This window comes from Thermothelomyces heterothallicus (genome assembly GCF_042370625.1).
Source record: "Thermothelomyces heterothallicus CBS 202.75 unplaced genomic scaffold P884_scaffold_30, whole genome shotgun sequence".
In the NCBI taxonomy this organism is placed as follows: Eukaryota; Fungi; Ascomycota; class Sordariomycetes; order Sordariales; family Chaetomiaceae; genus Thermothelomyces; species Thermothelomyces heterothallicus.
This window is the reverse complement of record NW_027192591.1, coordinates 15,026-41,101: the sequence shown is the minus strand read 5'-3', so window position 1 is coordinate 41,101 and position 26,076 is coordinate 15,026. Positions and strand designations below refer to the sequence as shown.

Here is a 26,076-nt window from a genome sequence, read left to right as displayed (position 1 = left end):
CGGTAGGCTAGGAGGCTACTCTTGCCCTAATATAGTAACACCGCTAGCGGTGGCGGGAGAAGTGACAAAATGTTAAGATTAGGCGAGTTCGCTATCTATCTAGAGGGATAGAGGTTTCGGAAGATCGATCGGTATAGTCGGAGCTGCTTGGAGTTAAGGAACGAGCTTCCGGAGTCATAAGGACACTGGAGGAGAGTCTTATAGCTATCCTAACCCTGGTTACCTTGGTACTAGCCTTTGCTAGTAGGACTATCTCTACCTATATATTGCTACTCTTTGGTAGGCTGGCGTAGATCTCTCTTGTTATCTTAGGATCTCTAGCTATAGGGGCTAGAGTATTATAGAGTATTCCTTACTAGAAGGGTTAGGAATGGCTTCGCTAGGTATACTTAGAAGGGCTAAAGATGGTAGATTAACTCTGGCTTTGGTTATAACTACGGTAAGAAGACTTAAAGGAAGGAAGGAGGACTTCCTAGATTAGCTATTTAGGGGGCGAAATTACCTTTAAGGAAGTAACCTAAATAGGAAGGCGTGATTAAGGATAGTAACTACTATAACCTCTCTTCTTATTAGTTTAGCAAACGTTATAACCTAAAATACTATTTCTTATACCTCTTATATCTAGATATACCAAGAACTCCTTAGGGAGAATGCTATTAGAATTGCTATAGTTAGCTAAGTTCGGAAACCTTACTTTCGATATAGAAGACTAGTGTCGTAGCTAAGCAGATATTATAGTAGATAGACTTATTAAAGTCATTCGGGTTATATTCCCTTTGCCTATAGATAAGGGATTGCCTAGACTCTTCTCTAGTTATAATGCTACTAAGTACCTAGAGCGCTTTATAAAGGTATATAAGATCTTTAGGGGAGATGATATAGATAAGATCTCCTACTTTAAGTAGTAATATATAGATAACCTTTAAGAGATTCTAGATTAGTGGCTAGAGGCAAAGAAGAAGGACTAGGCTACATTTAAGGCTATTGTTAAGGAGCGCTAGAAGTGGAATGATTCCTGACAGGAGACTTCTACTCGGGAGTTAGAGCGTCTTTTGGATTCCTAGTATATAGATTTGGCTAAGTCTATCTATAACTACCTAGAGTACGTCGACGTCTTACTTATTAGAGTGCCTAAGAAGAAGAAAGCGGTCTATTAGTTATCTATAGTTTAGAAGGTATAGGACCAATTCCTGCCTGCTCTTTAGACTAGTCTTTAGGTCTATAAGAGAGGAGATATATAGATTAATAATATAGAATAGGAGGAGTTCTATGACTTTATATAGGAGTGCCTATATAAGGGTATTAATGCTAGGTCAATCTATTATAAACTAGATCCGAAGGGTAGAAAGGTAAAGCTATAGGTAAGCCTGCCTATTAAGAAGAGCTCGATAGTTCCCTAGACTTAGGAAAGTTCTTCGGTACTATCTATCTAGAGGGATAACACATTTAATAAGATTGTTAACAGGCTTACGGACGTACTATATAAGCTTCGGATCAATAGAGGGAAAGTTAGCTAAAGGGGCTCTAATAAGGCTAGGCATACCTATAACTAGATAGGCGACCTAAGTGATAATAAGGTTAAGGAAATCCGGACCTTCCTATCTATTATCTAAGAGTCTTAGCAAAGAAAGAAAGGCGGATACCGACTAGGTCTGACCTTTACGAGTCCTCAAGGGTACTACTATTATAGTAACTAGATATACTTTGCCTATAGCTATCCTATCCTTATAGAGGATATCTATAATAGGCTTATCTACTAGCTAGGTTTTAAGTAGATATTAAAGAGGAGAGATCCAAGTCTCCCTAAGAGCTAGAAAGTTAAAATCCTTAGGGAAGATATAGCTACTATAGCTAATTAAGGAATATAGTAACATATTATCTATACTTATACGTCTCTTTAGCTAGACCTTCCTAGCTAGGAGCTATATTAGAGGTTTATAGAAGCTTACTAGAAGGAACATAGTTAGAAATACCATCTAAATTTAAACCTTATTATAGATACTACTTTCCTTTAACAAGCAAAGGGTCTATAGCTACCAGAAGTGGTTAGAACTTCTCTTAACTGCCTTACTAACTCTAAGCAATCCTCTTCAGAGTCTATTTACGATTATACTAAGGCTAGAGAAATCAACTTCTAGATGGATCGTAAGTAGGGAGGACAGACACTTGTCTAGCGGGTAAAGCGGACAGCATCTTAGAAGGACACCCCTAGCTTCTCTACAGACTATGAAGAGTCATTAGCGAGTATGTCTCCTTCTGACCAGACGGCAACGTAGACATTTGGTGCTATCGAGTCAGAAATGGACGGTAAAGACATATCCGATAGTAAAGGAGAGGCTATAACGATAGTCTAGGGAGCGCTACCCGCGAAGTGGCTTTTTATAGAAATAGAGGACGAACCTATATAGGATGCTATCTGACCAAAGGAAGGGAGTGAGTATAAGACTATCCTAACGGTAAAGAGGAATCTAGGAACGCCGCCGTTAGAAGGGCTGCTAAAGTCTGACCCTATTAGCTAAGGGGGTATGCTAGCTACTAAGGGGGTAAGTTAACCTACGGGCAAGGACGTTATCCCTCTAGTTAGATAGAAATAAGCTATCTAGTTTAAGGAGAAAGCGAAATCGAACTAGGAGAATATAGCTAATAATATAGTAATACTAGTTAATAAAGCTCTATAAGCTAAGACCTTTACTATTGACGAGGTACTTAGAATCTCTCTAGCGTTTAGAAACGCCCTAATCGCTTTTCTAAAATAAGACTATAAGAATCTATAGGAAGTTATTAAGTATAAAGGCTCGGCCGTTCCTTATCTAGATAATCTGATGATAGCGAAGCTAGCGAGGAACGAACGTCCCTAGGAGGTTAGGACTAATCTTAGCTATCTAGATAGATAGAGTAGCGATAAGGGGGAAGAGTCTATGATCACGGTTCCGGCATTTCTAGGGGTTACTAGTAATAGCTAGTAGGCGGTAGCTACTAATGGATTCTAGAGCGAATACCTTGTTAGACGGTAAGACTAGCTAGACTTAGAGGAGATCGAAACTAGCTTTAAGGCTCCGATTTATACGCTTTCGGCCAGCTAGAAGATCTAGATAGGTATACTTACACGGATATATACCCTACCAATACTATATTATAACTTTAAGGACCCTAGGGGTAAGAAGGTGCTTACCCTTATCGATACCAGATCCAAGTATAATATAATCACCCTTAGCCTAGCCTAGAAATACTATCTCCCTATCTAGTCAATGGCAATGATTTCGAGGGGCCTCTATAATAGTAGGCCGTTCACTAGGGAAACTGTCGGTATAATTATTCTAGGAGCGATCTCAATCTAGGAGCATTTTTTTGTCCTAGACAGGGACATTAGCGGCTACCAAATCTTGCTAAGTATACTATTTATCTATAATACAAGTCTGACATTTAGCTATAATACTAGCCGTCTAGTTATAGCAAATATTATCATTAGGGATAAATTAATTAGGGTATCGGTTATCTCGGACGCTATAGCCTATATAACATTTGAAAGAAAACATTAACTCCTAAGGGAGGAGTTTTAGGGCCTAGTAATGACTATTACTACTGCCCTAGCCTTTACTAACATTTAGGACGGTAAAATTCTACTTAGATTTCTTAATAATTAGGCTAGTAAAGCTATTTTTAATATAGTACTAAGGATTTCTTATCTACCTCTTATCGATACGCTTACTAAAATTTTAACGTTTTGTCTTACTAGACGGGATACCTTGATATAAGCATACCGAAAAACGGAGACTGAAATAGAGGACGCTAGCTATCTAGATAAATAGAGAGGGCTTAGGAAACTTATATTAGAAGTTAGGAAAGGCCTATAAGAAGTATAGACATTTACTATACGAAAATCTATAGCTAGGAAAGTTTATCCTATAGATACGGCTGTTAGCGATGGCTTAGTGCCTAACGGTAACCCTAATTAGAGGGAACGACGCTTAGAGGAAGCTACTAAGAAAATGAAATTTGAATCGGAGTAGGATAGCCTTGTTACGCTACGGTTTTCGGACCTAAAGCCTAGAACTAAGCTAATAGACGAGTATCTCAAGAAAATTCTTATAGCTATAGATGGTTTTCTATCTGACTAGGAGAAGGAACTCTTTGTATATATCCTATAGAACTAGGAAGCCGCTCTAGCGTAGGATTTTACTAAATGTAGACAGATTTACCCTGACATTATTCCTCCTCAGGTTATCCGGACCATTCCCTATATAGTATAGTAATTAAAGAGCATTCCTATCCCGAAGCCGTTAATGCTAAAGGTTATCGATCTCCTAAAGTAGAGAATTTAACGTAGGATTATTAAGCCTAGCTATAGGAGCTACCAAAATAACTGGTTCCTAGTACTTAAGAAGGACAGAGGTCTTAGGTTGATTAATGATACCTAGAAAGCTAATGCTATAACTATATAGGACGTATTTATATCACTAGCTATAGAGGAATTTAATAAGGACTTTAGGGATTATAAGATCATCTCCCTCTTAGACCTTTTCTCTAGATACGACCAAGTTAGCCTAGACAAGTAAAGCAGGGACCTTACTACCTTCTAGACGCCTATCGGCCTCTTTAGGATATATACTCTCCCTATAGGCAGAACGAACTTAGTAGCCTAATTTCAAAGAGCGATAACTAGGATCTTCTAGAACCTGATTCCAGATGTCTACCGCGTTTACCTTGATGATATCTATATAAAAGGCCTACGGTCAGACTATAGAGGGGAAGAAGTTGCCCCTAGGTTACAGAAGTTTGTAGTTAAATACCTCTAGAACGTAGATATAGTTCTCCTAAACGCTAAACTTGCTAGAGCTACTATCGTAGCTAGAAAGTCCTAGTGGTGTCGATCGCAAGTAGTTTTGCTTAGCTACCTCTATATACCCGAGGGGCGTCTTCCTGATGATGCCAAAATTGCGAAAATCCTAGAGTAGACTTCCTGTTTAGATTTAAAGGATGTCCACGCCTTCCTAGGGATCGTTAGCTACTACCGGATCTAGATAGAGCACTTTGTTACCATTACGCGGCCCCTTTACGACCTGATGAAGAAGAATGCCTATTGGGAATAGGGGCCTGCTTAATAGGAAGCTATAAAAGAACTTTAGAAGCAGATAACTACCGCCCCGGTCCTTGTACCACTTGTTTTCGATGACCCTAGATATAGTTAGATATACCTAATGACTAATGCTAGTCTGTTTAGCTAAGGAGGGGTTATTAAACAAGTTAGCCCTGACAAGAAAAGGCACCCGTACCGTTTTGAAAGTAGGATTTGGTCTAAAGCTAAGAAACGATATAATCTGACCAAACGGGAGCTTTAAGGACTACTTTTCCTATTGAAACGCTTTAGGCACTATCTCTTTAGTATTTACTTTATTATAGAAACAGATGCTCTTATCCTAGTTTATTAACTAAACGGTATAGCTAGTGATATCCTAAGAGCCTTAATAATATAGTAGATTATATAGATTTGGCTATTCGACTTTGAGGTTAAATATATCCCGGGTTCTAAGAACGTAGTGGCTAATAGCCTTTCGCGGAAGCCTCCTAGTCCCTCTAACTAGAGGGAGAAAGCGAACGAGGAAGATATTAATGATTAGGTTAACGCGTAAATCTATACTAATCGTGTTAGTGATCCTCCCGAGCCTATAGACCCGAACCTTAAAGATAGGTACTCTAACCACTCTAGAGCGATCGTACGGTACTTGGCCACTCTAGAAGAACCTGTAGCCATCCGACCATACTGGTGGTAACGTTTGTTCAAGAAAGAAGCGCTTAAATACTTTATAGACAAGGGTCATCTGTTCCTATGGCCTGCGAACGATACCTAGAACCCTTGCCGTATAGTAGATACCCTAGAAGAAAGGAGAAGAATCTTCTAGTTCTGCTACGATAAGATAGGCTATAAGGGCAGAGAAGTAACTTACCAAAGGGTCACTAACCACTATTACTAGAAGGGAATGTATATTAATATGGCAGAATGGATTCGTACCTACCCGGAATGTCAGGTATAGGATGCCTAAAGATTTAAGGAGGTATATCTGTACTTGCAACCTTCTCTAATCCCTTTTATAAAATGGTACCTAGATATCTAGTTTATGCCCTCTAACCAGAGGGGGAAGCCCTGTTTCCTTCTCAAGGCGCGTGACGATCTCTTAGGATTTGTAGAAGTAGAGATCTTACTTAACAAGTCGGCCAAAGCGGTTAAGAACTTCATCAACCGAAATATTCTCCTCTGCTAGGGACTCCTAGTAGTTATAGTCGTTAATAGGGGATCTGAATTCAAAGGGGAAGTAAAGGCTATTCTGGAAGAGTTAGGAGTAAAACGTATAGTTATCTCTCCCTATAATTCTAGAGCTAATGGTATTAGCGAAGTAGGGTATATACCTATTATAGCTACCCTGGTAAAGATAACTATAGGGACTAGAAAGAACTAGCGGTAGCTTCTTCCCTATATCCTATACGCTAACCGAACCACTATTCGAAATAGCTATAGCCGTTTACCTTTTAACCTTATCTATAACTACGACCCTATTAGCCTGATCGAAAACGATGTCCCGACCTAGCGAATTCTTTACTAGGACTCTATAGCCGTCTAACTAGATAGGGAAGATCAACGGGAAGCCCGCTTACAGCTACTAGAGCTCCGTACTAAGGTGCTACTAGACGTAGAATTCAACCTAGAAATTACTACTAAAAAAGTTACGGAGGCAAGACGCCGGATAGCTAAGCGCCGGAACGAAGCTTATAGTCAGAAATTTAGAGCCAAAAACGCCTAAGTCAAGGTTAGGGATCTTGTCCTAGTGTATAATAATGTCCGGTAAATTGATATAAGTTCGTTTCGAAAACTTTAGTACCGGTGGCATGGTCCTTACCGCGTTCGGGAGGTCGGGAGCCGAAATACCTACCTCCTAGAGACTCTTGACAGTATGACTATAGGGACACTATACGCCGCGAACCGTATTAAGAAGTTCTTCAAGCGGGATAGAGTTTGGCTTGAAGCCGACGGATCTGACGGTTTCCTAGCCAACCAAGGGCCTTAGACTTACAAGACAAGATCTTTACCACCGGAAGCACTTAAGGAAACAGTGGTAGAAGAAGAGGCACCCGGACAAGCCAGTCAACTATAGCCAACCGAACGAATTACTAGATCGAAAGCCTAAAACGCGAAAAGATAGGCCCTTAAACTTCACTTCTAATTATTCGTTACTACCTAAACCCCTGAAATTCCCCTCTATTATATAAATGTCTATTACCCTATTTTACCTCTTAAGTATTTACCTTTATCCTACGCCTACTCCGATTATATATAGCCTGTTGATTCTTAACAGCCTCTTCCAAATCCGTTAAAATCTGCGTGCCCTTCTTCTACATGGTAAGCTAGACGTTCTTCGGCTGACCGTTTAGGTTGAATTTGGCCCGCCCTAGGAGCCGAGGGTTAGGATCTTAGGAGCCGTCATTAACTACATCTTCCTAAGAACACTTTTTATTAGTCTAGTAGCAGTTTCTATACCGTCTATCTAGAAGGGGACCTATAGAAACGCAGCTATAGAACGGCTATATAGCATAAATCGTTACAGGTTTCTTACTACCTAGAGGAGTAACCTCGGTAGTCGACCTTCGGTATGACTACTCGTAGGCCTAACACGGCACCGGATTCCTATTCCCTAGTTAGCTCTTCATATGACCAGAGGGAGAGACCTGTTCTTACGTGTCCCTAAATACCTAAATGAATAGGCCGAGGACTCGAGCCTAGCAGGCGACTATAGTATGAATCTACCGGCTAAATAGACCACCGTTGTTGATTTCTACAAACACCGGGTGGATTCGCTTTACTAGGGCTCCCTTATAATAGCGAAAGAATTCTATATAGGAAGGAGCAAGCTTTAGGATTCTAAATAGCCTCTCTAGAGCGTCTAGGCTAGGGTTTAGTTCCTAACGAATATAGAGAACTAGCTATATCTTTGGGTGCTTAATGGTAAAAAATCTATAGTATAGAAGGAAAAGTTTATACTAGTACTACATTAAGGCTACTTCTAGACTATCTAAGGGTATAGGAGGATCTTCTAGGTAAGCCGCTCTTACCACCTATACGAATTTAGGAGGCGTAAGAAAACGGTTGTCCTAGGTGGTCGTCAAATCCACCAGTCAGTTAGTTATTATAGGAAGAACTAGCTTAGCATCTTCGTCAACTTCTACGTCTTCCTAGATAGAGGTTTTATATCTCTAGTGCTTAACTCTCTTAGTTGCTATAGTGTTCGAACTTGCTCGCGGGAGCTTATAGCAAGTTCGAAGGGGAAGTAATATAAGGGAAAGGTACTAGCCGTCTAGGTAGAGGAAGATCAATACGGATAAGGAGTAGGTTAGAGGATTTAAAAACTAGAAGAAGTTAGGGAGAGAAGAGGGCTACTTATCCTTTAGTACCTACCTACTTTGGAGTCCTAGAGCTACGGATTCCTATACGAAGAAGGTATACCTAGGCTAGAATAACCTACTACGTAACAGGTCACGCCTCTTTGTTACCACCAGATAAAAAGCAATCCAGGGTTATACCCTAGAGTTATAATAAAGAATGACCTAGTTATACGAGGGCTAACCAGGTAGCCGCTTCGGATGGCCCTAGAAATAGCGAAACCGGGCTAGAATGACCGGATAGGGAAGGAATCAGGGAGGAACCCAGAGGTCTATAAATACCCCTAACTTAAACCCTCTCTCCCCTCTAACTTCTAACCAATAACTAACCACTTTACAAATCGGCCGCTTGTAAAAACACCAAACAAAATGTCGTCTATGTCTAGTTAGAAGGCCAGAAGCTAACAAATAAGTGTCCTACCGAGCGATTCTTTTCCGAATATTAGTAGTCTAGGTTTCGAGCGACTCTACGTAAGTCTTCTAACGTTAAATACCTTTGGCGATAATGTTAGAGACTTGGAGCGCCAAAGAAGAAAAGGATCGGTCCCTCTCTATCTGACTAGAGGGCCGAACCAGCTAAATACCGGCCTGCCTTCACTACTCCCAGGGGAGGACCCTAAAACATTGAGACAGTTCCTATGGTACCTCCTTATGAGCTAGACTCTAGGACTAGAGGCTGGTAACTACCCTAGACCCGGCGATTCTAATAGGCTTTTTAAAGAGCCGTATAAAGGGCCTATTCCTTACCTGAGTAGGGTGCTATAACGGAGGCCTAACTAGATTATAAGCCCTGGTTTATCGGCAAACGAGCGGATTATTAGCTACCTCTTTCCCTTATATATAGGACTATATAGCTAGGGGGAGATATACTTTGGTATACCCTAGTATAATATTATGGTAAGCCTCTATAACGTTAAAGGGCTTATATTAAGAAGGGAGTATCTAAATAGCTTTAACCTCCTAAATCTCTTCTACTATATACTAGTAGCTTACGAGCTATACGTATATATCTTCCCGGACGCTATAATTAACTAGCGGCCTAAGTAGGCAGCTCTGCCCCTAAGAAAGCAAAAGGAGGCTGTAGGTAAACGCTTTTAGGTCCTTGTCTACTACCTATAGGAGTTATACTAGGTAGTGGCTATATATAACCAGACGAAGTACTATATTTATTATATAGATTTGTACCTCTCTAACGAGCAGGCTTATAAAGACCTATATAAGGACTTATAGGATAAGGTCATCTGCCTGAGCTCCCTTTTCCCTCTGCCTAAGGATACCTAGGTCTAGGCTATAGTATAGGCGATGTTAAGATAGTAGGGACAGTAGGAATATAGGATCTAGGTCACTAAATTCTATCGGTTCTATTTCTAGGAGATACGATAGAAGAATAAGGCCCGTCTTAAGCTCCCTTGGCAGAAGGGCTATCTATATATAGGGCTAAAGATAACGGCTACTAAGAACAAGATACTAATACTCTAGCTCGGAACGATCCGAATAGCTCTAGGCCATTGGCCTAATAATCCTTTATATATAGAAAAGCCAAAGACTCTATAGGGTAACATTAATCCCTACTAACTGCCTAGATAGCCGGCAAACGATAGATAGCAGAAGCTACCTATCTAGTAGCTATAGCTAGCCCCTAGATACGCGAAATCGGTTATCTCTGTCCGGACGGAGGAAGAAGATAATCCCCCGCTAACGTAAGAGTAGCTAAAGGTCAAAAAGGATACCTAAGTTCCCTTAGACGTAGCCATCTAGCGGTTCCTTAGTAAGGCACCTAAAGGACTTAGGCTGGCCTAGCTCTTGTAATAGGCGCTCGAGTACCCCCGTAAACTAAAGATAGACGTCTACCAACGAGTGGTAGTATAGGTAGAGGAGTAGATTATAGCTACTAATATATAAGGCTAGATATAACCTTCAGGTTCCTAGTAGTAGCAGAAGTAGCTATAGGCTAAGTAGAAGCCTTTAATAGCGTAACGGCTGTTTGGTCAGACTAAGACGAGTATATTAGTATAGGCTAGATTGCCCTAGACTATTAAGAAAGGCCGGGTGTATCGGCGTTACCCTAAAGATAATCCCGCTAAATGGACGCGGCCCCTTCTCTTTGAGCAGTCTGGGCCGGAGGACCTTAAGCTAGCGCCTGAATACCTGCCCTAGTTCATAGGCTAGGACGAGCTAGAGGCCGAGACTAAAGCCTAGTAGAGGCGTTAGCAATCTAAGAAGCAACCATCGCCTAAGGGGGATAGCAGGGCCAAGAGAGCGAGAGAGTAGGAGGCTAGAAAGGAGGGTGTTTAAGTGTCGAATTCGCTGGTAGGAGCCTTGGAGCGAATTCGAAGGGGAAGTATAGACTGGGGTAGGAACCTCTTGGTATGACTAGAGGGGTATAGGTTATAGATTTGTTTTTCCGGTTCCGAACAAGTCGTATATATACTAGATATAAATAGGGAGGTACCTATCTAGGAGGTGCTAGGAAAGAACAAGAAGGATAATAGACAGTTTTTATAGAATGGATCAATAGTAATAGTAACGGACTACTATTATAGTATTATTTACACGATGATAAGATTCTTCTTTCACTTGTAAGTTTGGTTATCTTTTTCCCGCGTAGGTAGGCTCTTTTACATCTGCCTAGAGGGGCATTGTTGTCGCCGTCCCCGCGTCTATCGCAACCGCTGTCTAGGAGGGTGGACTTGTCTGCTGTATCCACGAGTGCCTAGATACGCTGGACACTTTGGGCTAACACTCCTCTCCATCTGACCAGACGGAGGTTTGGTCTTAGGGGTGTGTGACTGCTGCTAGGAGAGGCTGGCACCAGTTCAGTATCACGGAAATATATATATAGATGCCGCCTAGGCTACTAGTATAGATAGACTAATCAAGCCGAGGGAACGGAAGGACTAATTATAATATGAGAAGCGCTATAATTACTACGCTTACTAGTGATTAGGGTAATTACTACTATACGCTTACTTATAGTTACTATAATTAGGAGTAATCACTAGGGTTATATATATATATAGATAGTCACTCGTTCTAGTAGACTCTAGAGTTTACTAGTAATAGCAACTTATAATTATAGTACTTATAATAATATTATACTACTGTGAGAAACAACTCTGTTGTTATAAACCCTTTGGCTTTACCGAATCCCTTAGACGACCTGTATACTTGTCCTACGTCACTTACCTTTGTCTGAACCCTTTTAGAAGAAGTCTGAGTTGGGTTCGTTATATCCTTGAAGATTACTACTATATCTCTACTTAGGAGCTTCCTAGCTATAATAGCTCCCTAGTAGCTAGAGGCTCTATTAACTATTTAGATTATCTTAGCTAGGGTTTAGGCTTTAAGGTCCTCCTATAGGCTTATATTTTATATTATAACCTCCTATAAGGCCTATAGTAGTATTGCCTTAGCTAATGGTAGGCCTCCTTAGGGGCCTATTACCCCCTATTATAGCCCTATAGCTACCTATACCTAGGTAAGGCAGGGGGTAGCCTTAAGGGCTTCCTTAAGCCCCTTTTTGACTTCCTTGGCTATAAGTTCCTATAGGTTTAGAACTAGGCCTATAATAGTAGTTATAAGGCCCTATAAGAGCCTATTAGTAAGGTCCTATACCTTATCCCGTTTAGGGCTTAGTATAAGGTTAACTAATTACGTAATAAGACCCCTTAGCTCCTTAATATCTAGGGTAGGGTAGGCCTATAGAAGGCCCCCCTTTGATTAGCTCGAAGCTATAGGCCTCCCCACTTAGTAGCTTAGCAGTAGGCTTTAAATTGACGTTACGTTTAGGGGCGCTAGGTAGTCTATATAGTGAAAATTTTGATAGTCGTGTAAGGTATAGTTGGATTGTAGTTAGGTCTGGTTCCTATACCTGCGATGCCTGTTGCGTACCTATAACGGCTTACGTATGGTTGAAAGTGGTGCCGTTAGATAGCGTTTTTCAAGAGCTTTCTAGCGGTGGTAGTTTCGTGTATTTTGGTGGGGTATTCGCGAAGATGTAAGAGAGGAATTTCTTATAGAAATAAGTTTGCCTATTAGTATATTTAGATAGTATAGGACTAATAATAATAATAATATATATATTAGTAGTATATTTATTAAGTTTTATTTATACTTAACTTTTGTATTATTATTCTTTAATATTAAATAGACTCTTATATATAATACTTATAACTAAGTATAGAGTTGTTTGGAATATAGTATGTTCGGAATATAATAGGCGTGACTTAGCCGTACCTAGGCTAAACGTTGGCCGTGGTGTGGTTCGGTAACATCGCTGCCTGGTCGACCACCTCACGCCCCTCTTATTGATGCCCAATTGCTAAGGACATGTCCCGGGCCCAAGCAGTATCCTGCAGAGGCAACCATGATATACACCCATCTTAGCTTCAATCCTCCGTCCGAATTACTCGGGCTTCCACAGCTTACAAGGCGCCCGAAATGCCCTCCGCCTGGGAGCTCATCCTTCAGAACACGACGAACACGATAATGAACCCAGACTACACCTCCTATCCGAAAAAACTATGGGCTCAAAACTACACTACGATCGGAAATCTCTTTGTTCACACAACCGAGAACGACGATGGCATTGTGAATGCAAACTTCGATTCGGCATTTCTGCCGCTGGACGACGACGAAGAAAGGCGGACGACAGAACCAGCCTATCCGCCAAACAAGAGGTTCTGGCGGCTGGAAACGGAGGCAGACGTCGAACACTGGTGGCATACAGAAGTTTCTGACGTTGTGCTCGCGGCTTGGGCCAGATACCCGGGCATCGTCCAAACCTGCCATACCACGCCACTCAACGACGTCAAGATTCCCGAAAACGTTGATGCTACATACGCCATGTACATCGGAAATCAGAGGAAGCCTGTAGTTATCGGGGAGATGAAACGGAACTTTATCAACCGTGATGAGTGGGAAAATGCTTCGTTGGGTAACGCACAACAAAAATTGGCCCGCGAGCTTCGAGGGTAAGGTCACTACAGCATATTACGCACTCCAACCCATGATTTCCCGTTAGGTTCTAACTTTCATTCCTACCAGCTATGCAGACAAATATGAGTGTCCCCAGATTTTCTGTTGGGACGGCAAGATTCTTTTAATGCTCCAATTTCGAGCCACCAATCCCTGGGACATCAGAAACGCGGATTGTGCGATAGACTGCTGGATCATACCGCATGAGAGCTCATCGTGCACCCTGCGGTACGCCCTATACAGGCTGCTGGTTCAGGGTTTTCGCAGATGCCAGGCCGCCACCGCTTCCCGACCCATTCAGGTAGGGTCCTTCACAGAACACGGACGAGAGTTTTTCACTGGTCGGCCCATCTGGAATGTAGGCGGACGGTTGACAACAGAACACCCCGAAGGTTATGTTCGCCGTGTGGACGGCGCCACGGGAGCATTGTATTGGAGCAATGGGATGGGAAATGACGTCGTTTGGGAAACTGTTGGCTTTTGGTGATCACTACAGGTTTTGACTTAACACAGTCCGTTTTCTTCCCCCTCGCAGAATGCCAGAAAATCCGCTTGATATGTCGAGGTTACCAATTCGTCGACGCTGTTGTGAATGGCTAAAGCTTATGCTAGACGCAACGACATATTCCTCAAGATGAAAATTAACGAAGATCCCCAAGCATTGGGGAGTCCTGTCCAACTCCACCAGCAGCCGTTGTCGTGGTACAAGAGAAGACGAAGTTAGGTAAATACTACAAGCATTATATGCTTCGATGATTCCTGATATTTGATCCCAATCTTGTAGGGGTGTTCATTGAAAGACACCTCTCCCTCCTGGAAGCTTCATGTCCCCGCGGTTTCTCAGTGACGACCATCGACAGTCCCCTCTTCTTCTTGGGCGCGACAGTCGTCCATCCCTCCTCAGCCTCGCCCACCACTTCCTCCTTGTTCAAATCAAACTCGTTTTCACCATCGTCCCGCACCGACTTCTTGGCCTCCTCCTCTGCTTTCCTGCCTTCCGCTTTTGGAGGGGCTCCATTCCAACTTCGCAGGTGGGGGAGCTTGGCGACGACGACGTCGAGCGCAGCGAGAGACTCGGGGCTGAGGGCCCAAGGGCCGCTAGTCTCCTCACGCAGGATCGAGATGGGGACCGTAAACAGGCTGATGCTGACGTAGGACTCCTTAGGCCACACCCGCCCGGCCGCGAGGGTGAGCCGGACGCCGTTGTCGGGGTGCGGCGGGGCCGGGTCGATGGGCATTTGGCGGCTGCGAAACTCGGCGTCGGTCTGGAACTTGCCGGTAAGTGATTCGCCGGCATGGAATGACGTGATCTGTCAACGTTTTGTCAATGCCTTGCTTGCGCATCAATCTGATAGCCATCCCATTCTCATTTGGCGGGTCCAAGGGTGCCTCCAGTAGGACCTACGAGGAACACGTCTGCTTGCTCAGATGTCGTCTGATATATCAGGACCGGGTGATTGAAGACCTCTGGCGGCAGGTTGGGTACGGGATTGGGTTTGATGAACCGCTTCGCCGGCAGCCACGCGATGACACCGCGCCCGGCGACGGCCAGAGGAGAGCGGCACCGCTTCGACATTTTAGGCTAACTCAAAAACTCCCATTTAGGGTGAGCAGAACCGTCAGTGGGTATTTAAGGTTCTAAGTCATGATCGAACTCAACAACGAAACAAAAGTTGAGAACAAAGGATCAATGTCGAGTGTGGTCTGGAGGGCGAGCAGCGGTGTCTGGTTGTACTCAAGGTTTCGCCTGTGAAGAGATGATAGGAGAAAAAAAGGACTCAGTTAAACATAGAATGCTAATTTTCAATCTTTGTTGGAATTGGTAACACGATCCTGGTGTGATGGAAGCGAGTGTAATTCATCCGATGGGAGGCACTGTGATGGTGAAACGCCCGGGAGAGATCTGCTAAACAGGTTATATCTACTTGAATTGATCTATAAACAATGAGCGAAAACTGGAACCGGCACTATATTTCCTTTGAACTCTAGTGGTTGATAGAACTCTCCAGTAACTAGTCACAGCCGGATTACTCCTTAATTAGATCTGCCATCAAGAAGCATGGCGGCTAAGAGGCGATATTATAACAGAGTGGTCTTTTGGCCCGGGAGTGGTAAAGACCAAATATTTACTTTTCTATCTATATGTTTGAAAGAGGAACCAAAGAGTCTAGCAGTTATTTGCCAGCTTCTTTAGGGAATCAGATAAGCATGATGAGAGAAGGTTTGGTTTTTTGCAAGCTTCCCACCCGAGTTTCTCACTTCTCCAAACATCAAGGCAGAGTTCGTACTAAAGTAACGCAATCGGGTAGGTATATTTCGGTCACAATGCTGGGAACAGTTGCACATGGCTACTGAAATGGCTAATTATAGCAAGAAACCGAACTCTGGACTTCTCGAAACAAAGGTAGGTAATCACTTATAAATGTAGGCAAGCGATTGACATACCAAGCCTTCTTCTACTTCCCGTACTCCACAGATATTAGAACACATCTAGGATTTACCAGAGAGGTTCCGCAAGTCATTCTGATTCGTCCAAATACCCTGATATGACCGATGAGAAGCGCTGGTTTTCAGATTTTAATCAAGGTTGTACTTGTTATCCAACAGTGTTATAAAGATCTCAGGCTAGAGGGCTACAAGCATGCCTTAATTAGACTTTCAAATCAGTAGCTTATCGCTTATCCTTAATGAGTTATTATCTAGATGTTGATCTGGACCAGTGAGAAAATATAGAAAGTAGAATGGTTATAATTAATTAATAAGTGACAAATTGGAACTCTAGACACAAGCCTACGATAAGAGTCAAAGCAGTAATCCGTACTTAGTTGGGCCCTTGAATGTTATGGAGCAAAGAACCAACAGAGTATTGATTGGTTCGGTTAACGGCCAGCCATTGTCTCAATTCCAGGGATGAAACAGGCAAGGTATCTATTACCTAAGACACCCCTACATCCTCATGCAAGGTCAAGTAGGATTGGTACTGTAGTGACTTGTGAAGAGCGTCTTACCCCCTCCTATACGAACTCTGTACCAGATCACACAGCAAGAGGCAACTTGCGGAGAAATAACCTAACCAGAGGACTACCTTGCCATCTATCTAGGTCAGTATGCGTCTCCTAAAGACATCTACAAAATATAAGAAATTTATAACTCCCGCAAAGATATTATGTACACTTTGGACTCGAGCGTGAGCGTGAGCGAGAGTGTCTCCGTCAACTTGCTGGTCAGGTGAGATCCTTTCCTAGCTTCCGTACCTTAACAAGGGGGAAAGCTGAGCTGTGCAGTGGGCCTGGCGCATGCCGTGAGCCGCGCGGCTGGTTTAAGGCGACTTGGGGACCAATATAGTTGGCGCTCGCCGCCAGGTGCTGGATCCTCTCTGTTCTCCAGCCCCGGGCTTACCGTAAGGCTCACCACTCCGCAGCCAATGCACAGCTGATAAGCAATCTCGGACTGAGCGATGTCAAAAGAGCCCGGGTGCCCTCTGGTAGGGGACTATGAGCAATAGTAGTAATTAAGCCCTGACAAAAAATATAAAATATCTTGAGGTTCAGACTAGGATAACACTAGTACTAAGGATCAAGGTGTATGTAATGTACACACGTATATCACCTGATGGAAGGGTATGTGGTCTGACTGATAGCACTGAGGATTGAGAATGACGATGACCAGAGGCGGCCTCTGGACCTCTTCTGGCCCATTCTCGGACCCTGCGCCGCCCCAGCTCCGCCACTCCACTAACAAAGGAACCACCCCAGCACGTGGCGGTGGGCCAATGAAACAACCGCTGTCGTGTGCCGGTGGCGCCTGACTCCTGAGCCGGCGCTCCGATGTTGCGTGTGCCGCTGCGGTGCTAAATTTGCGCGTCAGGTGGGAACGCGAGGGGAGGTGGGAACACAAGCGAGTTGTTGGGAGGCGTGCGTTCTTCGGAGCGCGATACTAGTACTATATCCCTATATAACAAACTATCGAACTGATATATGGTTCTCTGAATCTCCACTACGGCTGCCCTGACAGAGTCTAATCGATTTTTGATTTTAATTACGACAAATGCCACAAAGTACCGAACTTCAGAACTTCCACATTCTCGAGTCCCAACTCGCCGCCATCAGCCACCGCATTTTCCGGGGAGCCGTTGCCGTTGCGGCCACCACACCAACTCTCCGAACAACGGGCCGCAACACAACACCATCATCGGGGTTCTGGACACCTCCGCCTAACGACCTGACCTTGAGGTAGCCAGAGGCACCATAGCCATTTAATCCATGATTTACCCCGCAACTATTAACTATTAATCAATAACAACGACAAACAACATCGAACAACATCGAACAACATCAAACAACATCAAACAACATCAAACAACATCAAACAACATCAAACAACATCAAACACCAATCACCACACCGCCACCAAAATGACGGTCTCATCCTTAACTCACCCCCCCTTCGCCCACGAGCTCCTGATTGCCCAACTCGCGGTGCAGCGCGCGGCGCTGGTGACGAAGCGCATCCTCGCCTCCGTCAACGCCGCCGCCAGGATCACAGCCTCCCCGCCGACGCTCTCCCCGTCCTCCTCCGACCTCGACACGTGCGCCTCTCCGGCCTCCTCACCAGGCGATCACACCACCACTACCCGCTCCTCTTCGGTCTCGCAATACCTTCACCCCACCACAGCCTCCTCCTCCTCCTACTTTCCCGCTTCCACCGCTCCCTGGACTCCCCTTTCCCCTCACTCTCCCCCAACATCACCACCACCACCAGCAGCGGCAGGAGATCCACAGCAGCCGCACGAGCACCATCACCAGCCTCTTCAGAACTCAGCGGCGGGGGAGGCGAAGGCGAAGGCGAGCGCGAACGAGCCGCCGCGGCGGCTGTCGGTGGCCAAGCGGGACGCGTCGCCCGTGACGGTGGCCGACCTGGCGGCGCAGGCGCTGCTGGTCGCCGCCCTGCGCGCCGCCTTCCCCGGCGACGCGGTGCTGGGCGAGGAGGACGCGTCGGCCCTGCGCGCGGACCCGCTCCTCGCCGCCCGCGTCTGGGACCTCGTCGACGCCGCCCGCCTCGACGACGAGGCCAGCGAGCGCCTCCTCGGCCCCCGCCCCCGCGACCTCGCCGAGATGATGGCCCTCATCGAGTTCGGCGCCGGCGAAGGCGGCGGTGAAGGTGGTAGTGGTGGTGGTGGTGGTGGGGGAGCAATGTCGGCAAAGGAGGCGCTCGCGGCCGGGAGGAGGGTATGGTGCCTCGATCCCATCGACGGCACCAGCGCGTACATGCAGGGCGGACAGTACGCCATCTCGCTGGCGCTCCTGGATGGCGGGCGGGAGGTGGTGGGCGTGCTGGGGTGTCCGAACTGGAGGTTTGAGGAGGGCTTGCCGGCGGGCCAGTGGCGGGTGCGGGAGCACGCCGTGGACGAGGACGGGATGGGCCTGATGCTGTCGGCCGTCCGGGGCCAGGGCGCGACGGTGCGGCCGATGGGCCCGGGCGTGCTGCGGGAGGGCAGGAGGGTGGACCGGGGCCGCGGCAAGGCGGTCGACCTGCGGGACGTGCACTTTGTCGACTCGGAGAGGAGCCCGGCCACGCTGACGGAGAAGGTGCGGGAGCTGGCGCGGCTGGCCGGCGCGTCCTACCGCGGCACCAACCTCTACTCGTCCCACGTCCGCTACGCCGCCGTGGTGCTGGGCGGGCGGGAGTTTGTCCAGCTGCGCTGGCCCAAGCCCGAGAAGGGCCCGTGGTCCATCTGGGACCACGCCGGCTCCCAGCTCATCTACACCGAGTCCGGCGCCGGCAAGGTGACGGACCTGTATGGAAAGCCTATCGATTTCACTGCGGGCAGCAAGCTCTCCAACAACCGGGGCCTGATCACGGCGGATGAGAGCATTCACGACCAGATTCTGGCCTTGGTCGATCGCATGAGGAATGCCGAGGTTTAGGAGAGGGAGTGGGAGGTGTTCGCACGACAAAACACAAGACAACCTGTGTCGCTGCACATTTGGATGAGTAGTAATTGCAACGGGAAAATGGTCGATTAATAATGGGATCTAATTATGAGGTTTCTTTTTTCTTTTTTCTTTTTTTTTCCGCATTTATCGACTCAAACCGACTCCCGCCTCCACATCTGCGTCAACCTTGCCGTGACCCCCTTTTTCGGCTCCTCGTTCCGATGCAGCGGGAGTGAGCCGGTGGAAGTTGCCCCGTCGGTGCCCTCCCACTCCTTCTGTTTGGTGAGCATGAACTCGCGGATCGCACGCGGCGACGCGGCCGCGAGATTGCTGCTGTCATTCTTGTTCCGATTCACCACCGGGCGTATGAGGAAGACGAAGCATGACCGGAACGCCCTGAATACCCATTGCCGCGCCTGCTCGTTGAAGGCGAGGGCGAGCGACAAGGTGATCACGATGCTCGAGAGGAGGACTGAGGCGAGTTTAGTCAGTAAGGTGTATGATTGGTACAGTCAGCGCAACGCAGCAAGCTCGAAAACTCGAACGGGATGTTTCTGCTTACACATCCACATGAACTGTGTGCCCATGCTCATCGTCCCGCTGTCGAGTTCCTGGGCGTTCATACCGAACACGGTCGCGAAGAAGGAGAGCGGTAGCTGAATATGACATGTCAGCAATCTGGCCTCGGAACCTACTTGTTCCAAGGAGCTCTGTTGGTGGCATTCGACGTACGAAGAAGATGGTCACGACGGTGAACACCACGATGGACCTGCCCTGGATGACAGTCTCGTCTGCCCTGCGGATTGCCGCCTTTGCCTCGATGATACCAGCCTGCTGTTGTTTCATATCGAGCAGTTCACGGAGCTGTAATTAATTGATCACGAGGCGGTCAGCAAGCCACATCGCCAGGTCGAGTCCCATCCAGATCCATGCCCCCGATATCCGACACAAAATGGCTCTGCCACCCCCTCCGCCCAACTTACCTGACTTCTCGTGTTTGCCTGCCGCTTCTCGAGATTTGCCAGCTCGTCTCGTCGCAGCTTCATGTCCAAGATCAACTGCCCCGCTCTGTCGATGGCCGTCTTCAAGCCGTCTGGCGGGTCGGAGCTCAAGCCCCTCAGGGCCTTCTCAAAGTCTCCCATGACGGTGATCTGCTGCGTGAAGATCTCCTGCATGATCTGCAGCTGATCGATGACATTTTGGGCCTCCATTAGAACCGACCACTCAAACTTGATGTTGAGCGTCTTGCGCAGGAGCTCCTCGTCCGTCTGGAGGGGGTCCTGGTTGTTCATCCGCTTGACGTCCCGGCCGAAGCGCTCGTACGCCTCCGTCTTCTTCTCCGACTAATAGAACCAACCACCCGACGTGTCATGTCAGCAAAATGTGGTGGTGGCCTTGATATCGAATCGGCAACAACGAGGCGCTTTGCTTACGATATTGGAAATGGCGGAGCCAAACATGTCGACCACTTCGGGTCGGAGGTCGGGTTTGGTCCGGTCAAAGAACACCTTGGAGCACTCGTCGATGATGACCAGGGCCAGCTCGTAGATGGACGTGATCTGCTTGGTGTCGGCTGCACCGAGACGGTCCCGAATTGCCCTGTGGACAGCTGATGGGTCGGGGTTATTACGACCCCATCTCCGGGGGAACGCTGTGAGGATGGTGTCTGTGATGGTCAGCCCTGATATTAATTATCATGTCTGACAACCCCTCCCAGGCTCCCGGAAACTCCAGTCACCCTCTTTCCCCTAGGGTCATTTGAAACGTGCGCAAGCTAATTAAAACTTACTCTCATCCAAGATCCATAGCCATAACTGGTCGACCACCACCACCCTAGCGATGGCCTCGGGGTCGTTTCTCATGCGCGTCCCGCGGTAGACGACCTGCTGCCGGTCTCGGTGGGCCGTGTCTTCCGAGGTCCAGTTGTAGTACTGCTCGAGCGTGCGGCGGGGATGGAGAGGGGACTGGGTGCACAAGTGGTCCGTGATGAGACGCCAGTCGGCCGCCTCGTCGATGAGCTGGTAGAGCTTGGCGGCCAGCCAGATGTAGCGCCCGAGAGGAGACTGCGGCCGCCAGGGGGGCGCGTCGTGGCTCCAACCGCCGAGCTCCGAGGCGGTGCTGTCCATGCGGCTGGCCATGGCCCTCGCCCGCTCGACCACCGAGCTCCAGGTTCCTCTCCGCTTGCTGTCGCGCTCAAAGGCGAATTGCCGCTCGTGCATGTGCTGCGTCTTTCGGATGACGTTGGTCATCCTCGCCAGCCGCTTCTCGATTTCCCAGTGCAAGTAGGGCATCTTGGGGGGATTTCGTCAGTTTCTATTTCTATCATCATATCACGGATGCGCGCGAGCGCGCGAGTGGTGGTGGTTACAGGTGGGTTTCACTCACGAATAGCACAATATCCCGAGACTCGGAGGACCGAAGATACGTCTCAGTCGTCTCTTGTAGCGATGCCTCGGAGTGACGGACTTGGCTCTGGCCTTGACCCTGGTCCTGTGGTGTGCCCGGCTGGTCGCCGGTGTCATCTTTCCACGGCGCCGACGGCACGAAGGCGCAGCGGGGACGGATCTGGCGGGAGTGAGGTGGCAGGTGGTTGCTGCCTCCGCCCCTCTCCTGTCCGTGCCAGAGCTCCCGCTTCAGGAGTTTCTCCGTGTTTGACTGCGTTTTTTTGGTAGTCGGTTGGTAGAGCCCGCGCTGAGACAGGCCCCGTGTGGGGTCCAGCTGGGAGCTGTCCTCTTCATAATATCTCGCGATGGCGTCCTCGAAGCCTGGTCAGCAAAACGTTGATGTTACTAGGGGCGAAGAAGACGTGAGGAATAACTTGGCGAGCTAGCTACCTCTACCCATTTCATGTTATTGGCCTGCAGGTGGAAGTATCGTAGCTGTGTTCTGTCAGGCGATCTCTTCAGGGGCGTTCGTTCCTCGTCGTACAACAATTTCTGCATCGCGATCTTCTGATGCGGAAACTTGCCGTGGCAGAGCGGGTGGTCGAGCGTGACGCCACCCTTGCCCTTCTTGAAGGCCATGATCCAGCCATTGTATCCATAGTTGGGCTCGGCCGGGTTGTCGTCGACGTTGTAGTCGACGGCCTCGAGCCCGGGAACGAAGCTCTCCGGGGCCACCGAGTTCCGGAGCTCCTCGTATTGGTAGGTTGGCTGTGACCACTGCTCTACCTGCTTCAGGATCAAGCGCTGCCTGTTGAGCTGCTGTCTGCGGTAGCCGCTCGACCGAGCGATTCCCACCTCAAGCCGGTGGAGTTCCTCTTTGCAGCCCCGGCCGGCCTGGCTTCTCCAGGCATGGTGCGCTTTCTCCAGGGATGCGAGCAGAGTGGTCGAGTCGGTCCCGGAGAGCCGGTGCTCCTCGAAATACTCCCTCAAGTGCCGGATACGGCGCAGCTCCTTCCTGACAATCTCTCGCTCATGGTCCGAGAACTTCTCGTACAGCTCCTTTCTCTTGGAGAATCTCGAAGCCAGGAAGGCAGCCCATGCATCCGCGGGCGGCACCGGATCAACATACGGATCGTCAACAATGTACAGAGGCATCGGTGCACAGCCTCAGTCGTCTGGGCGAACGAATACCCTTTGAGCGAAGCGCTAAGGGTTTTGTGAAATCTATCTAGTTTTTCTCCTGGCTTCTGACATTTCTCCGAATCCATGAGAACAATGGAGAAGCCGGGGGCGTTGCCAAGCAATCTGCTGGCTCGTAACTTGCCGAACCAATCCGTGAAGGGAAGTTGTGGAATCCAGGCCCGGCCGACCACTCACCACCGGCGCGCATCATCACGGCCCCAGCAGAATGCGACACTGTTGTGCTCGCCAAGATGCTTACCATGGTCCACCCTTGGCTGTCGTTGTCATCCTCCGCGTGGTACGGAGTATGGCCAACGATCTTGCTGCGTGTGCTCCTCCATAACGTTATGTATGTATGTACATATGTACACATACATACTCCGTACATTACGGATTACACTGCACTATACCCCATATGCTAGTGCAAGAGAGCGGAATGGGGAAACTGGCGGACGGGAGGCGGTGAGGCGGTGAGGCATGACATTTCTGTCGATCTCACCGCCTTCCTGCCTCCCCTTTTTTGCAGATGGGGCCGATGGAGCTAATGTAAAAGTCTCTCTCACCTGCAGATCTCTCGCGCACTACCATTGACCTGGAAAGAAGCGGCTAACCTAGCTTCTCGAGGATTGGCCATTCATGCTCGGGGTCATTGAGTTCCACCGCTAGCGATGGTCCACGTCAAGTTCCACGTCAGGAAGAGGGTGTGTACTACTCCGTGCGCATGCGATGTGTACACACATACGTCTCTGTAGACACTAAGTTACGGAATACTCCGTAATTACCTAACCACAGATAGCAACGCACAATTGACACTTCCTGATAACCTCCAGCTAAAATTCTCTTTTCGTGATGACACTGAAATAGGCTTATTAATACTAGGCACGCTGTGAAGGTGCCTTGATCGTCTACGTTAAAGAACTTGGGTTGGAACTTGCTAGTAAGCAGTGGGGTAGATTGCCAGCTAAACAGGTACACAGTCGTATTATCTTATTGTGCAACGCTTGAAGAGCAATTTTGGAGTAGAAACATCAAAACTTGAATAATTCAACATTCATTGGTGATGATATTAATACCTAATTCAGCTTTGGGTACCGAGTACAGGGAACGGGAAAGAAGTGAGCCTAGCACTCTTCTCTCCGTCCTCCTTACCATGCTCGACGTTCATGTCACCCGCCTTTTTCTCCGTTTCATACTTATATTTAGCTTGGAGCGCAACGTCACCTCACTCTCGAGCCAGCGGGACCAACCGGCCACACGGCAACGGCGATGCCCACGTACCAAACCATCTTGGTCGATCATGTTTCCGGCAGTATATTTCGAGCGAGAATGGGAATTGGAATGGGAATGTGAAACATAGTTAACTTACTCGCTGGGATATATCCGGATCACCTCAACACGAAAGGCCGGATTCGGAATGACGTCGAAGGAGCAGACTGTGGATAACTCGCGTGCAAAGCTTCAGACCCAGGCAGGTGAGGCAGCAACTAGGCTTCGTCCAGCGGTGTCTGTAGAGCTGGCAGGAGGATGGTAATCAAGAGGCTGGAGCCGGCGTCGCAGAAGAGCTGGAAGCAGGCCCATGCGGCTGAACAGACCGTATGAGACGTTACAAGAGCTACTTGAATGAAGGAAGGGGCAGCGGCTTAGAACGGCCGAGCTTGGAGAGCGGGAAATCAAGGATGATGGCGAAAGAGAACAGGTCGGCGAAGAGCCGCAAGGCGCCGACACCGGGACAGAAGGTCGACCAGGCCAGGATACCCTGCAAAAATATGGGAATCGACGACGGGTGCTTACCTAGGTTACCAACCTACAATCGGAATGCTAGGAATAGCCTAATACCAACGAGACCGAGAGCCAGTAGAGGAAGATGACCTTTGCGAACACCACGATTAGTGGTCTCTCCCCAGAATATACCAACGACAACCGACACCGACGAGCCATGAAGATGACATCGCTGTTAAAGGCGATGCACAGGAGCTTTCTCTGTCTTTGCAGGTTGAGCGATCGAGCATGTGAAAGTCGAACTTAAACTGGATCTCAGGCAAGTCTGGGGCGTCATAGAGTTGGTGTCGAACGCAGCGGCAAGCTCGAGTGAGCTCGAGAAAGCTTTGTAGCAGGTGGCTTGTTGAGCTATCTACAAAGGAGAAAACGAGTAATGTTTATAGATAAATTAAAGGAAAGGGCCAAAGCGTTCGTAGGCGTGCCACGCGCTGTGGCTAGCGCGTTGCTAGTGCTTCAGAAGCTCTAGCGCTTCTGACGGAACTAGAGCGGCCGCTCGGCACCACGCTAGACACGGAGATGAGAACCCCCCGAGTCTCATATAAGAATATTGATGTTTGCCTTTTAGATCGGCAAGCAACGACAACAATTAGCACCACGCATTCGCGAGCCAACGTGTGGTAAAGATGACTGGGGGGGCCACCTCTCCACCACTCAGAGTGCCCTTACTTGCGCCCCAGATACCACTTCTGCTGTTTCAACCCCCATCCGCCCACCATGCCCGGTCCCAGTGACGAGTGCCGTGGGCGGTCCAAAGCAGTGAGTACCTACTCAACGTTACCACGCCGGCCGTCGCAAGGAGCCCTGTCTGTGTGCTTGAGAGGCAGAAGAAGCGCAGGATTTCCGGTGCGTTGTTCGAGCGCGGCGCGCGTGTCCAGTCGTATGATGGCCATTATTGCTGAGGATGGGGGTTTGAAGTTTTGTAATGATAAGTATTCTATCGTCATGATATGAGACTGTCGTCATAAAAAAGAAACAATTAGGGCTGGACAGTAAGAGCGCTGAATGATGATGCTCGAAAAATTTTTTACCTACCGGGTGCTCCAATGTAGAATGAAGGGTAGACAAATTCCCCTCTTCGATGACATTTGGCACTGACCGGTTGTGCTGTGTCATGCCGCCCCTAATTAGTCTTTTTATTTTCTCCGACATTCCGGACTGGAACGCCGTGAGATGTGATACCTGCGATACCTCTCCTGTGGCGTAAGGTCATGCTAAGAGCCAGGAGGTAAGTACCGTAGTCCGAGGCTCGCGCAAGGGTGTCCCGGGATATGTGCGAGAGGTGTGTGTCAGGTGTGTCAGGGAACGATTGGTCCAGTCGGACACAAGCCACCTCAGAAAGAAAGAAAAGGGGGGGAATGGAAAATAACATTGTGCTTTCAGCAACCCGAG

General features: G+C 47.7%; 5 protein-coding genes across 5 annotated transcripts; 2 read left to right on the top strand and 3 right to left on the bottom strand.

Moving 5' to 3' along the window:
* Positions 1-12,867: 12,867 nt before the first annotated feature.
* P884DRAFT_250525 (uncharacterized protein) lies at positions 12,868-13,948 on the top strand (the record flags this gene model as incomplete). Its single annotated transcript, XM_069440646.1, has 2 exons — positions 12,868-13,403; positions 13,477-13,948. The coding sequence occupies 2 exons, from the start codon at positions 12,871-12,873 to the stop codon at positions 13,892-13,894; spliced, it is 951 nt and encodes a 316-aa protein (XP_069294229.1). The 3' UTR covers positions 13,895-13,948.
* A 299-nt stretch (positions 13,949-14,247) lies between these two features.
* P884DRAFT_316429 (uncharacterized protein) lies at positions 14,248-14,983 on the bottom strand (the record flags this gene model as incomplete). Its single annotated transcript, XM_069445286.1, has 3 exons — positions 14,248-14,279; positions 14,357-14,717; positions 14,813-14,983. 3 exons carry the CDS (start codon positions 14,981-14,983, stop codon positions 14,248-14,250), a joined length of 564 nt encoding a protein of 187 aa, XP_069294228.1.
* Positions 14,984-18,444: 3,461 nt separating this feature from the next.
* Positions 18,445-19,484, top strand: P884DRAFT_264116 (uncharacterized protein). Its single transcript, XM_069441820.1, has one exon. The coding sequence runs from the start codon at positions 18,521-18,523 to the stop codon at positions 19,331-19,333; it is 813 nt and encodes a 270-aa protein (XP_069294227.1). The 5' UTR covers positions 18,445-18,520; the 3' UTR covers positions 19,334-19,484.
* A 10-nt stretch (positions 19,485-19,494) lies between these two features.
* P884DRAFT_280440 (uncharacterized protein) lies at positions 19,495-24,207 on the bottom strand (the record flags this gene model as incomplete). Its single annotated transcript, XM_069443437.1, has 10 exons — positions 19,495-19,814; positions 19,905-19,998; positions 20,075-20,206; positions 20,326-20,685; positions 20,776-21,008; positions 21,132-21,633; positions 21,728-22,099; positions 22,183-22,892; positions 24,058-24,100; positions 24,130-24,207. 10 exons carry the CDS (start codon positions 24,205-24,207, stop codon positions 19,495-19,497), a joined length of 2,844 nt encoding a protein of 947 aa, XP_069294226.1.
* Positions 24,208-24,392: 185 nt separating this feature from the next.
* Positions 24,393-24,697, bottom strand: P884DRAFT_209973 (uncharacterized protein; the record flags this gene model as incomplete). Its single annotated transcript, XM_069438970.1, has 2 exons — positions 24,393-24,490; positions 24,556-24,697. Coding segments are annotated over 2 exons (240 nt in total), but the record flags the coding sequence as incomplete, so codon positions are not given.
* Between the last annotated feature and the right edge of the window lie 1,379 nt (positions 24,698-26,076).